The 13,689-nt window shown below is 38.0% G+C and overlaps 1 protein-coding gene across 3 annotated transcripts; it reads left to right on the forward strand.

Annotated features, from left to right (window-relative positions):
- Nucleotides 1-360: 360 nt before the first annotated feature.
- Nucleotides 361-13,585, forward strand: LOC111779984 (dicer-like protein 4). Of its 3 annotated transcripts, none has more exons than XM_023660202.1 (25): nucleotides 361-1,204; nucleotides 1,606-1,783; nucleotides 2,771-2,881; nucleotides 3,239-3,379; nucleotides 3,483-3,555; nucleotides 4,894-4,958; nucleotides 5,681-5,824; nucleotides 5,904-6,032; nucleotides 6,508-6,649; nucleotides 6,847-6,943; nucleotides 7,417-7,609; nucleotides 7,861-8,021; nucleotides 8,105-8,311; nucleotides 8,416-8,678; nucleotides 8,754-9,025; nucleotides 9,107-9,540; nucleotides 9,808-9,908; nucleotides 10,653-10,858; nucleotides 10,944-11,153; nucleotides 11,273-11,731; nucleotides 11,809-12,081; nucleotides 12,170-12,496; nucleotides 12,577-12,916; nucleotides 12,984-13,098; nucleotides 13,167-13,585. In XM_023660202.1, the coding sequence occupies exons 1-25, from the start codon at nucleotides 1,041-1,043 to the stop codon at nucleotides 13,324-13,326; spliced, it is 4,965 nt and encodes a 1,654-aa protein (XP_023515970.1). In that variant the 5' UTR covers nucleotides 361-1,040; the 3' UTR covers nucleotides 13,327-13,585. The 3 variants fall into 3 exon arrangements, with proteins under 3 accessions (XP_023515970.1, XP_023515971.1, XP_023515972.1); XM_023660203.1 differs by having other exon boundaries at nucleotides 10,656-10,858; XM_023660204.1 differs by lacking the exons at nucleotides 361-1,204; nucleotides 1,606-1,783; nucleotides 2,771-2,881; ... (1 more) ...; nucleotides 3,483-3,555; nucleotides 4,894-4,958 and adding an exon at nucleotides 4,986-5,045.
- The last annotated feature ends 104 nt before the right edge of the window (nucleotides 13,586-13,689 follow it).

The following is a 13,689-nucleotide window of genomic DNA, read 5'->3' on the forward strand; positions in this document are numbered from 1 at the left end:
TCCTCAGTATGATGTATTTTGGGAGGCTCAAAACAAAGCCACGAGAACTAATATATATATATATATATTTTTAATTAATAAAAAGTATATAAGAATATCTAAACATAATATATCAATCTCGAAATTATTTTAATTAGTTTATTAAAATTTTGAACTATTTATATATATATATATATATATATAATTAAAAAATATAGGTAAATAAAAGCTAATTTTTTTATTTAAAAATAAAAAATATATGGATTAAAATGAAATTTAGGTTTATTGTGATAGATTTGGGGAGGAAAAAAAAATAGAAATTAAATATTGAAATTCCCAATTTATTAATAGGGTTAAAATTGTCTTTTCCTGACTGTATAGTCCCCGCCCAGACCCTACAAAATCGGCGGTTCCCGGCGCGCCACGGAGAAAGAAACGGCGACGACCAGAGCATGAACTTACAAGAAACGGCACACAAAGAACCAGAACTTTACCGACGACTCAAAGCGACTTTCTTATTTATTAACCAAAAGCAGATTGACTTTTACGACATTTATTTCCACGAAAGAGACACTCGCGAACAAGCAAGGGAGGTTACAGTACCAACGCGACAGAGCAGTTTCCTGTTCGGAACAGAACAGAGTTTCCAAGAATTTCGATGAACAAATTCCACGGTTTGCTTTCGAATCGCGTCTCCTTGTTGATTAAGGCATGTTCGAGTTAGATTCACCTCCATTGATAAGAGGCCCATAATTCCACTCCACGGAGGCGATAGCTTCGTAAGGGAAGGCACTTAACTTGCCCATCAAGTTTGGAGTGATTGTATAGACTTTCTGCTTCCTGGGTTTTGCTTGTTAGTCTTCTTAAACAACTGGGGTCCCACTCATTGTACGGATATTCGTGTGCCCATCGAAGGACCAAGGCATCATTTGCTTAAAGAAGCACGTAGCGTAGTGTTTTTCATTTTTCCTCCTCATTCTGCTGTGCTCTGCTTATTACAGTATCTGACAAAGTTCATTCAGCTCTGCGATATTTAATTTCTACCTGGAGTTGGGTTTAGGATGCCTGATGGAGAGACCAATTCTACGACTGCCGATAGCGTCAATTTTCAGCCCACTAGCTCTGCGTCGGTCGAGAGATTTATGGGTCTGTCTCCGGTGGATGATCAGGGAGCGGGTTCAAGTATAAGAACATCAGGCAAAGATCCAAGGAGAATCGCAAGGAAGTAAGTCATTTCATGTCCTCTTGTACGGTTATAGAGTTTTAGTGCATTTGTTTGGCTGTGTTCTGAACACGAGAGTTACTGTGGATTTTTCAGTGACAATGTCGTACATAGAATTTAGAATTTTTTTTAATGTTTACATTTTTTATTCATAGGAAACGATTATCAACTATCAACTACGTTTCTAATGCTTTCCTAAGTACAAACTGATTGTTAATTTAACGTTCTAAGTGATGAATTTGTTGTATAGTTGAAGTTCATATTTACGTATCTCATTCTTTAACTTCACATTTTGTGTTTTTCCGAATAATTGCCCAGTGAAACGTTTGTCTGAAGGTCATGATCACTGCTACGAACTGAAAAAGTTGTTGAGACATTATTTTGTCATCGTTCTTTTTATGTAGATATCAATTGGAGCTATGCGAGAAAGCTTTGGAAGAGAATATCATTGTTTATCTTGGGACAGGCTGTGGGAAGACTCACATTGCTATACTTCTGATATACGAGATGGGCCACTTAATCAGGAGGCCCCAGAAGGGTATCTGTGTTTTTCTGGCTCCTACCGTTGCTTTAGTTCAGCAGGTGTTGAAACTTGAAATTATGCAGAAGTTTATTGGTTGTTGTTTATCTGTCCATATTTATTGTTCTTTTCTGTGGGAATAAATTGTTACACTTCTATCTTTGCCTTGTTGAAACCTTTCGTAATAGTAGGGTGAGGCGTTGATCTCTTTTACCCGTTGGCTCTAATTTTTATTGGTTTGATTTGCACTCTGATCTCTGTGCTTGAAATGGGCTTTGAAGTTGTTTTGTCGAAGTTCAACCAATTACGTCCATGTGTTACATTGATGTCAATAAAAGAGTGAGAAAATTTCATCCACGTGAAAGTTGGCCCTTTGAACCTTATAACACTTGGGGTAAGCTAAGTGCCAGACTGCAACTAAGCAATTCAAAACTAGTATAGAAGTTCGTAACTTACATAAAAACAACCATGTAGTAAGGATATGTCTTATAACGTTTCATCACGTGACTGCATCAAATGGATTAGGTTCTAGTTTGCTTCTTTATTAAATAGCTGGGTACAAATGAAAATCCGAATGAGGAAATAGCTATGTTTCTCAATAGGGTCAGAGAAACAAACTATGGTTTAGCGACGCCTTTGACTTTCTCAGAGAGTGAATGCCAGGCAAGATTCAATAATAGTTGGATCGACAACAAGTATAGCTAATAAGTTCTAGCTCCTACATCCTAATATAGGCGATTATTCTTTTACCTTTGTCTTTGATTATCAACAACGAACCGTTCCTTGTTTTTTTTGTCGATACCTAGAGCTTCCTTTTTTTTTTCTGTTTGCTGAACAAAACATATATACTTTGGCTATATCTACAATCATATTGGACTATATAAACAGTTACTCATAAAGTTACTTTCTGCATAATAATTGCTTCTTAACGTCAAGAATCTATTTGCTTATATAAATGATTATAGAATTCAATACTTTTATCAATTTCTGCACGAGTGGTTCCAAAGCTCAATGTAAAGGCTTTTTTCTGTTGGTTATCGCATTGGTAGCAAGCAAAAGTTATAGAAGATTCTATAGATTTCAAGGTCAAGGTCTACTGTGGAGGTTCCAAATGCTTGAATAGCCATTATGATTGGGAAAGGGAGATGGAAGAATATGAGGTGACTATCTATTTTAATTGTTCCTCTTAATATATCTACGATAGTTGCATCTTTAGCAAAATGGCCTTCTCTAATCAGCCCTATATGCATGGTATTTCTTCTTGAGATTGGAACATTAAAAAAGAATATGGTTAACTTGTTACATTACGGACATTTTAATATGAACCAAAAAAATTCAATTATGTTTTGTTTTAATGTTAATGTCATTGCATTGAAGACAGTGAGAAGAGGCTGAAAATAACTATTTTCAGAGATCATTTACCTCAATAGAATTGGATACTTTTGAATGCATAAGGAAAAAGTTTTCTTTAGTTACTTCTCCATCTCATATACATCTATTGGCTTGATCTTATGCAGGTTTTTGTCATGACCCCTGAAATATTACTGCGTAATTTACACCACTGCTATATCAAGATGGAGTTTGTTGAACTTCTAATATTTGATGAATGCCATCATGCCCAAGTCAAAAGTGACCATTCTTATGCAGAAATCATGAGAGTAAGGAATTCTATATGTGTAAAGTATTTGGGTCAGATGGGCTTACATCTTTCCTGATGGCCACTTAATTTCTTAATGTAATTTATTTCTACCTCTTATATAGGTGTTTTATAAAGCAAATGAGCATAAACGTCCCCGGATATTTGGCATGACTGCATCTCCAGTTGTAGGAAAAGGTATCTCCTTATATTAACATTTGAATTTCCATTAGGTTGGGAGCCTATTCTTGGGTTCTATCGGTTTATTTTCCTAAGTAGACATTATCTTATTTTAGTTTTAAAAACCGCAAAGGTTCTTAAATTGGTACCGCTGTGAATGCTTGGAATTTTTTTATCATAAAGATGTCCATGCATTACAGTATGTTCTTAGTACAAGTACAGGATTCTTGAACTACCAGGTTTTAGTTCATAGGATCTGGTGTCAGCAATTTTTGTTTTTTCAGTGCTTCTATTTCATGTCTTATGTATATTATCCAGATTGTTGCAATTTGTAAATGATATTATTTTCTTTTCCTTAGATCCGTTTTCTCTAATTTGAAAAGGGTTTTTGGTCTCTGAGTTGTTTTCGGGTTCAAAACTTAAATGGCCAATATCCTGGTGGGTCAAGTGTGATCCTTAACTAGCAGATGGTGGGCTGTGAGGTTGTTTTATTACACTTTAGGCATTCCGGTTTGTTCATGTTGGCTTTTGGTCTTGTTCTTTCTGGAATCTACTCATGATCAAAGTTGAGAACCATCTTTTTTCTGCAAGAAGTCTTTCTCAAGAGGGAAGGCTCGTTTATTTTTTATGGAAGTGGGGAGGCTAATTTTGATCCAACCTCAGTTAAGTGGAATTCCTCTATAATTTATCTCTGTTGTAAGTTGCCCAGCTTGTTTTGTTGCATTTTAGAAAAAGCCTTTGAAAGGTTATTTTTTGGGAAGGATGTGTTGAGGATTATTGGGAGTGAGTCCCACGTTGGTTAATTTAGTGATCTGGGTTTATAAGTGAGGAATACTATCTCCATTGGTATGAGGCCTTTTGAGGAAAGCCCAAAGCAAAACCATGAGAGTTTATGCTCAAAGTGGACAATATCATACAATTGTGGAGAGTCGTGATTCCTAACATGGTATCAGAGTCATGCCCTAAACGGAGCCATGACAATAGAATCCTCAAATATCGAACAAAGAATTGTGAGCCTGGAAGGTGTAGTCAAAAGTAGAAAGTGTCGAACAAATGGTGTACTTTGTTCGAGGGCTCCAAAGAAAAGAGTTGAGCTTCGATTAAGGGGAGGCTATTCGAGAGCTCCATAAGTCTCAAGGGAGGCTTATTGTGGAGAGTCTTGATTCCTAACAGGATGGAGGAAGGGGCCCTTCTTTCTATAGAGAGAGAACCTTGCCGATCATTTTGAGTGGAGTAAGCATTATTCCAAATAAACTTTTTGCTTGGGATATTTTCTACTTGATTGCAGATGACATGTCTTGGTTTTGCTTGCGAGTTTGTTTTACTCAGATCTTTCTTCTACTTCTACTAATTCAGGTGCTTGCAATCAGCAAAATTTATCCAAGAGCATCAATAGTCTTGAGAAGTTACTTGATGCAAAGGTGGGTTGTGGAGCAACCTTTGTATATTTTAATCAGGAACTCTGGATGGAGTTATTCTTTTGGATCGAAACCCTTTTCTGGAGTTAGGTTTGAACTCCCTTTGTTCGGGCTTGTTTGTTTTATTCTTGTATATTCTTCATTTTTCTCCTTAAAAGTGCTGTTTCATACCAAAAAAGAAAAAAAAACCAGGAACACTGGAGTTGTTATTATTTTGATAAGGAGACAGTAATTTTCATATAGAAAATCGTAAATACTACAGTGTAGTAAATGAATCCAAAAAAAATAATTACAATGTAAGGTCAGAAAAAATTCCACTTGTGTAAAATAAACGAAGGTTAATCAAGTGGACATCTTTTTCTTTAAAAAAGAACATTTCCAAGGAATCAAGGATTCATAGATCAAGCACAGTTCTGTGCAGTTCTCGTTTCACGTGTCAAACTTAAAAACTAATCCCATTGGAATAGTAAGTTTCCTCAAAACACCTAAAATTTGAGCAAACATAGATTTGAAATAACAAGTTCCAATCAAACATTTTCCAAAAAATTTCTTATATGATCAGTTTTGGATTTCTCCTGGGCATATGAACTTATATTACCCTGATGCAGTACTACAGTATTAGAACTGTTCATAAAGTCTAAGGGGAAAAAAAACTATGCTTTGTGTTTAAATTTAGTGGATGGTTGAGCATGATGTAAAAATAGAAATTGACCTTCCTTTCGTAGGTTTATTCAGTTGAAGATAGGGAAGAACTGGAAGCGTTTGTGTCATCACCGCGTTTTAAAATCTATTATTATGGTCCTGTTGCAACTGGGTCGTCTAGCTCATTTATGACTTACTGTTGCCCACTTGAGGACGTGAAATGCCAGGTATTTCGGCAATTAATCTTTGTAACAACTTCGTTATCGAGATAGAGTTTCACTTCTTCCTTTTCTTGGGAGAGAGCAGTGTATAGTGGCTCTTGGTCAGATGAAAGGTGAACACGAAGGTCTGCTGGCCACCAAGAAACTGTTGTGCAGGATGCACAAAAATATCATATTTTGTTTGGAAAACCTTGGTGTTTGGGGGGCATTGCAGGTAAAACTTTTCAGCACCTCACTGCCTTCTTATTTCTCTATTTTGTTATACATATATTTCCTGTACTCGATGTTTGTGTTAACTTTTTGTTTGTTTGTTTGTTTTTTTGGGAGGAGCTTATAGAAAGAGGTTAAAAAGCTATATCTATAATAGAAGTTCTATTTTACTTCTTCGTTTTTGGTGAGATGGGGGTAGCAAATCTACATTGCTTTAGTAGACAACTTTTTACTCAAATTCACATATTTCTTTCCTTTGTCCTTGTTGGGGACGGGAGGCGGGTGATGGAACGAAAGAGACTAACGTGAAGTTTTCTATGGGGGTATAAATAAGGTTCATCTTTCGATATCTAACAAAATGATGAGTGATTCTTTATGGAAATTTTCTGTTGATCCTTTTCTGTTCGTTTGACGCATACAATTTTATCTGTCTTCATGTTAGCTTTACTTATTTATTCTTTTCTTATCTGTTTTCTTAGGCCAGTAAAATTCTCTTAAGTGAAGATAACTCTGAGCGAAGTGAATTGATAGAGGCAGCAGAGGCAAACCCAAAACATGACTCCATAAGTGATAGATATCTTAATCAAGCTGCTGAAATTTTCGCATCCGGTTGCAAGATAGGTACTTCAAATTTCTTTTGGAGCAAATTAGATTTTGGTTCCTCTCTGATTTATAGCTATTATTCTCATTCTTTTGATCTTATGCTCCATTCTACAATTCGGTGGACCGGTACTGTCAACACTAATATATCATGACGACATTTGTGCTCCCTTAACTGAGATATTTGCGGCTTCTTTTTTCTTTTTCCCTTTCTGTAGATGCTGGGGTGTCGGATATGTTAAATGTTGATATTTTGAAAGAGCCATGTTTCTCAAAGAAGCTTTTACGGCTTATTGGAATTCTTTCTTCCTTCAGGTTAGAATTGAAATCTTTTACTGTCTACCATTACTTTTATGCTTTATTATTGTCTTTGTGGAAGTGAGAGGATTGCACGACTATGCGAGAATTGTACTCTCCCTCAAAAAAGAAAGAGAGAGAGATGTAACCCCCTTTTGGAATATATATAAAGACCCAAGTAGGTTGAAGAGAATTGGAGAACAGTCGCTGCTCATTTGCAGAACATATATGTATCGAGGTTGTTACGTTGAATATCGATTATTATGTGTTACAAAGGGATTTTGTTTATGAACAAATTTGTATACTGTAATGTTATTGATAACACAACCTGTAGCTTCGTACGTATATACACAAGTATAAGGAGGTGGCTGGATCTTCCTGGCAGATCTGCACAGCTTATGTCTTTTGCATATCTTTGATTTGTATTCAAGAAAGTGGATTTCTTGGAAAGCTTGCTAAAACATGCTATTTTCTTTGTTTTGTCATTTCAGGCATCGACCCAACATGAAGTGTATAATTTTTGTGAATAGAATAGTTATAGCTAGGTCCTTGTCGTACATACTTCAGAACCTTAAATTTCTGGCATATTGGAAGTGTGATTTTCTCGTCGGAGTCCACTCAAAGTTGAGGAGCATGTCAAGGAAGACCATGAACCATATTCTTACAAAATTCCGATCTGGGGAGGTACGTTGTCACGCACCCAACTAGTTGATTGAAAATTAAATCATCAATTCAGTTGATTCAGTATGTCCTTGACTCTCTGATTATGAATCTCCTCTACCACCTTAGTACACTAATGACTTTTATGATAAAATTCAACTCTTTGGAGTTCAAAAATAATCATAAACTAATTGAGTATGTAGGAAGCTAATGGTTATTTTGAACTTCAAAGAGTTGAATTTTATGATTAATCCTTGTGGCTAATTGCTTGGCAGCTAAACCTTTTGATTGCAACAAAGGTTGGTGAAGAAGGGCTTGATATTCAGACCTGCTGTCTTGTGATACGATTTGATCTTCCTGAAACAGTGTCTAGCTTTATACAATCAAGAGGTCGAGCGCGAATGCCTCAGTCTGAATATGCCTTCCTTGTTGATAGGTCCTGTTCTTATCTTTATTTAAATTACAACCAATTATTTTTTCATAAGATTCTTTAGTTGATCAAATTCTTCTATTTCTCAGTGGAAATGAAAAGGAGCTAGGGTTGATAGATGAGTTTCATAAAGATGAAAAACGGATGAACAGAGAAATTTCTTCTCGCTCATCCATTGAGACATTTGATGGTCATGAAGAAAGCATCTATAGAGTGGTTTCAACTGGTGCATCTGTCACTTCTGGAAGAAGTATATCTTTACTACATGAATATTGCTCAAAACTTCCACACGACACGTAAGCGAAGCTTTCTCTAACACATTCAATTACTTTAATTTCATCTAGTGGGCTTAATTTATCTTAATAATATATAATCTTTCATGATATTCTTGTACAAACAGGTACTTCGACCCCAAGCCGAAGTTTTTCTATTGTGATGATTTAGGAGGAACTATATGTCATGCAATTCTGCCCTCCAATGCACCTATTCCCCAAATTGTCAGCAGACCACAGCCTGCTGGGGTTGCTGCTAAAAAGGATGCCTGTCTAAAAGCTGTAGAGGAATTGCATAAACTTGGTGCTCTCAGTGACTATCTCTTGCCCATGAGAGACAATGCCAATGAAGGGGAATTAGAACTTGACTCTGATTCTGACAGCTCCGAAGGTTTACTTGAGTAACTCCCTGATTTTTAACTTTATTTTTATGGGTCTTGGTTGATATTTGTGAGCATGGTTGCAGATGAGACTTCGCGACGGGAGCTTCATGAGATGATATCTCCTGCTGCTTTCAAAGAGTCTTGGACTGGCTTTGGATATGTTATTCTTTACTGTTACCATATTAAATTTACTCCAAATCCTGAAGATAGGATCTACAAAGAATTTGGGTTATTTGTGAAGGCACCACTTCCCCAGGAGGCTGTGAGAATGGACCTTGAGCTTCATCTTGCACATGGAAGATCTGTAAAGGTAAATTTGATGCCATCAAGGGTCGTCGAGCTTTTGGAGAATGAGGTAAATGGTTCATCTACTGACTCTGGATTAAATTGTTCTCTTATAATTTTCAAATTTACCCTATGTACCTATGCTTTTCAGATTACCCAGGCCGAGTGTTTTCAGGAGATGTTTCTTAAGGTCATTTTAGACAGATCAGAATTTGTTCACGACTACATTCCATTGAGAAATAATGTCTCTAGATCTATTTCATCGACATCTTACTTGTTGCTTCCTGTGATTGTCCACGATAATGAGGGATCGGTTTTCATAGATTGGAAAGTTATTAGAAGATGTTTATCCTCCCAGATTTTCCAGAATCATGCATGCTCTATCGTCAAAGAAACTGCTTCCTCGGATACCCATTTGATGCTTTATGATGGCCGTAGAAGGTCGAGCGATATCGAGAATAGTTTAGTGTACGTCCCCTACAAGCGTGAATTCTTTTTTGTTACTAACATTGTGAGGAGGAAGAATGGATACAGCCAATACAAGGACTCAGGGTCCTTGAGTCATTTTGAGCATTTAAAGACCAGGTAGGTTTCTATGCAGTACCTTGGTTCTCTTTAATTTACTCTAATATTCCTATCGTTGGATGAAAGTGTCCCACATTGGTTAATTTAGGGAATGATCATGGGTTTATAATCAAAGAATACACTCTCCATTGGCATGAGGCCTTTTGGGGAAGCCCAAAGCAAAGCATTGTGGAGAGTCATATTCGTCTAACACCTATAACACCTATATCTTTATTAATGCTTATTTGTATTACATTTATAAATTTTCTGTATGAATGTTGTGATCAGGTTTGGCATTCATCTTAAATACCCTGAGCAGCCTCTTCTTTGTGCAAAACCCCTATTCAGTTTGCACAACTTGCTACATAATAGAAAGCAGAAAGATTCTGGTAATGTTCTTAGTTCTTTTGCTACTTATACTATAATTTTAGATTAAGTTTGCTGGATACAGGTGCTGGAAGAGTCGGATCGAGTTTTCATTTCTGTAATTACTTCGACATCTTTTGTGTGAGATCCCCAATCGGTTGGGGAGGAGAACGAAACACCCTTTATAAGGGTGTGTGAACCTCTCTCTAGCCGACACGTTTTAAAAACCTTGAGGGGAAGCCCGAAAGGGAAAGCCCAAAGAGGACAATGTCTGCTAGCAGTGGACTTGGGTCGTTACAAATGGTATCAAAGCCAGACACTGGGTGATGTACCGGCGAGGAGGCTGTTCCCCGAAAGGGGTAGACACGAGGCGGTGTGCCAGCAAGGACACTGGGTCCCGAATGGGGTGGATTTGGTGGGGCCCCACATCGATTGTAGAAAGGAACGAGTGCCAGTGAGGACTCTGGGCCCTGAAGGGGGGTGGATTGTGAGATCCCACATCGGATGGGGAGGAGAACGAAACACCCTTTATGAGGGTGTGGAAACCTCTCTCTAGCAAACGTGTTTTAAAAAACCTTGAGGGGAAGCCCAAAGAGGACAATATCTGCTAGCGGTGGACTTGGGTCGTTACATTTTGTTTCGTTGTTCAGTCAATACTCAATATTAAAGTTTCTTTTTAATACTTCGCCTGCAGTATACGAGTAACTTTGATAGTCATACTTGCTACATAATGATTTCCAATTTACAAGTTCTATAACTTGATGCAGAAGCACCTTATCTGGAAGAATATTTTATCGATATCGCTCCCGAGCTTTGTCAATTGAAGATAACTGGATTTTCGAAAGACATTGGGAGCTCTATATCTTTGTTGCCATCAATTATGCATCGTCTAGAAAATTTGCTTGTTGCTATTGAATTGAAGTGTATGCTAGCGGCTGCTTTTCCAGCGGGAGCTGAGGTTACTGCTAACAGAGTGGGTTGCTTTGTCTTGCACTTTGAATTTCTGTACACATTGTGATTCATTTCATGCCTTTAATAGCTATGAGTTTTCTTATTAGATTCTAGAAGCTCTCACCACTGAGAAGTGCCAGGAACGAATTTCCCTGGAAAGGCTTGAAATACTTGGTGACTCTTTCCTTAAATTTGCCGTAGCAAGGTACCTTTTTCTCGCCCACGATAAGTTCGATGAAGGAGAACTTACACGACGACGTTCTTATTTGGTGAAAAATATCAATTTATTCAAGCTAGCAACTAGAAAGAATTTACAGGTATGATATATCCTGAGATTGATCAATAGATGTTGATATCATTTTTGATAGAAGTTGGCATTTGATACCACACATTCAATGGATCATAATATCAGTGCATGTATCATTTCTTGTTTCAGGTATACATACGTGACCAGCCATTTGAACCTAGCCAATTTTATTTACTTGGTCGTCCTTGCCCAAGAATTTGTAACGAGGAAACACGAAACGATATCCATTCTCACGATAATGCAACAAATAATGCAAAAGCTAGTGAGACCAAGTGCAGCAAAGGCCATCACTGGTTACAAAAGAAAACGATCAGCGATGTGGTCGAAGCTCTGGTAGGAGCATTCCTAGTCGACAGTGGCTTCAAAGCTGCAATTGCATTTCTCAAATGGATCGGCATAAAAGTAGAATTCGAAGCTTCGCAGGTTACCAATGCTCTCGTGGCAAGCAAGGCTTACGTCCTACTTGCAGATACTATAAACATTTCTTCCCTTCAAAGCTCATTAGGCCATAAATTTCTCCATAAAGGTCTGCTGCTGCAGGCGCTCGTACATCCGACTTACCACAAGCACGGAGGAGGTTGTTACCAGGTATGAACTTTCTCTTTTTCCACCTCAAATTTGTACTTAACATTGCCATTTTGTTGATCTTTGCTATGGGTTAACAGAGATTAGAGTTTCTTGGGGATGCCGTCCTGGATTACTTGATCATGTCGTATCTATATTCAGCATATCCTAAGCTGAAGCCGGGTCTATTGACGGATTTGAGATCAGTGTTTGTGAGGAACGAAGCTTTTGCCAACGTTGCGGTCGATCGATTCTTCTACAAGTTTCTGCTTTGTGATTCTGCTAGCCTTCAAAGTGATATAAAAAGTTATGTAGACTTCATCAAAGCACCTCCTTCGGAAAGAGATTCACTCGAGCAGCCGAGATGTCCAAAGGTATTAGATATACAATTCAACGACAACATTATGTGGACTACTTTCGTTTGTTCCCTCATTTGAATGCTGCTTCTTACATTGCTTGCAGCCTTTGGGAGACTTGGTGGAGTCTAGTGTTGGGGCTGTTCTTGTTGATACAGGGTTTGATATGAACTATGTCTGGAAGATAATGTTATCATTTCTGGATCCTATCATGAGCTCTTCAGGCTTCCAGCTTAGTCCTATTCGCGACATAATCGAAGTTTGTCAAACTTGTGGCTGGAAACTTCAGTTTAATCCATCGAAAATGGAAAAATATTATTCGGTTGAAGCAGAGGTGAAAGGGGACGACTTTCATGCCACGGCTTCTGCTGTCAACCGTCGAAAGAAAGACGCCGAGAAAATCGCTGCCAACTCTATACTCACGAAGTTGAAGGTGGATATGAGTTTAAATATACATGCCTTTCTATCACATGAATCTATGGTTTTAGCAATTTTCTTAACATTCTGCTGCAGGCTCAAGGATTCATACCTGAGGTCAATTCATTAGAGAAGATTTTAAAGTCGAGCGAGAAGATGAAACCTAAATTGATTGGTTATGATGAAACACCCTCGGTCACGATGGATCGAATCGACGATGGCTTAGAATTTTCTGGTGCAGACTTAGATCCTCGTGTGCACCGTGAAGTTGGGGATTCTCGTCCATTTCGTATTACACGGATGAGTGAAACGCTGGCTTCTTCATCTGGAGCTGCAGGAGAACAGCTGAAGCCTAGCATCCCCCTTGAAGGTCATGATAGTTCAACAGACTTGCAGTCGTTGTCATCGTCGTCATCGTCATCATCGTCATCGTCAGGTAGGCACCGTGGCAGCTACTATTGTTATGCGTTGAATTCTTTTGTAATGCACGGTGGTCTTTTTAGGTCGGTCGGGGAAAACAACGGCAAGATCTCGTCTGTATGAAGTTTGTGCCATAAACCATTGGAATCACCCTTCATTTGACTGCATGAATGAGGAAGGACCAAGCCATTTAAAGATGTAAGTCCTTCCAATCTGGGAATATTCTTAAAAGCAGGAAGTCTGAATATGGTCCAATCTTTTTGCAGGTTCACATACAAGGTTGTGTTGGAGATAGAAGAAGCCCCCAATACGATATTCGAGTTCTTCGGAGCACCACATTTGACGAAGAAGGCGGCAGCGGAGCATGCAGCAGAAGCAGCTCTTTGGTACTTGAAGAAGGAAAGGTACTTGGGTGACACAGATTGATTGATTGATTGATTGATATAGCTTCTTGTAAGTGATGAGTGAAAGGCATTCCCTGTGGATAGCCAATGATGTGCAACTGTAGTAGCATACAACATATGAATAGAGCCATAAAGATTGTACAGAAAAGTTGTCTATTTTATCAACTCTGAGTGGGCACTCTCTAATTTATCCATTTATTCTGCCTTGTAAGATGTAAGTTGTGGACCAACTTTTGGGGTTCCCCATTGTTTGACATTAATATGAAAGCAATTAACCTAAATTGTCCCAAAAAAAACCCCTTCTTTTTGTGCAGTTTTTGGTACCGTGGCCTTAGTATCGAATGTCAGACCATCGACTTTTAAAATGGTAACGGATGATATTCAG

The sequence above is a fragment of the Cucurbita pepo genome, chromosome LG18 (genome assembly GCF_002806865.2).
Source record: "Cucurbita pepo subsp. pepo cultivar mu-cu-16 chromosome LG18, ASM280686v2, whole genome shotgun sequence".
NCBI classification, from domain to species: domain Eukaryota; kingdom Viridiplantae; phylum Streptophyta; class Magnoliopsida; order Cucurbitales; family Cucurbitaceae; genus Cucurbita; species Cucurbita pepo.

Coding starts and splice junctions, on each gene's coding strand:
- LOC111779984 (XM_023660202.1), top strand. CDS start 1,041: ATGCCTGATGGAGAGACCAATTCTACGACTGCCGATAGCGTCAATTTT. Junction 3,380..3,482: donor CTTATGCAGAAATCATGAGA/GTAAGGAATTCT, acceptor CCTCTTATATAG/GTGTTTTATAAAGCAAATGA. Junction 12,082..12,169: donor AGCAGCCGAGATGTCCAAAG/GTATTAGATATA, acceptor CATTGCTTGCAG/CCTTTGGGAGACTTGGTGGA.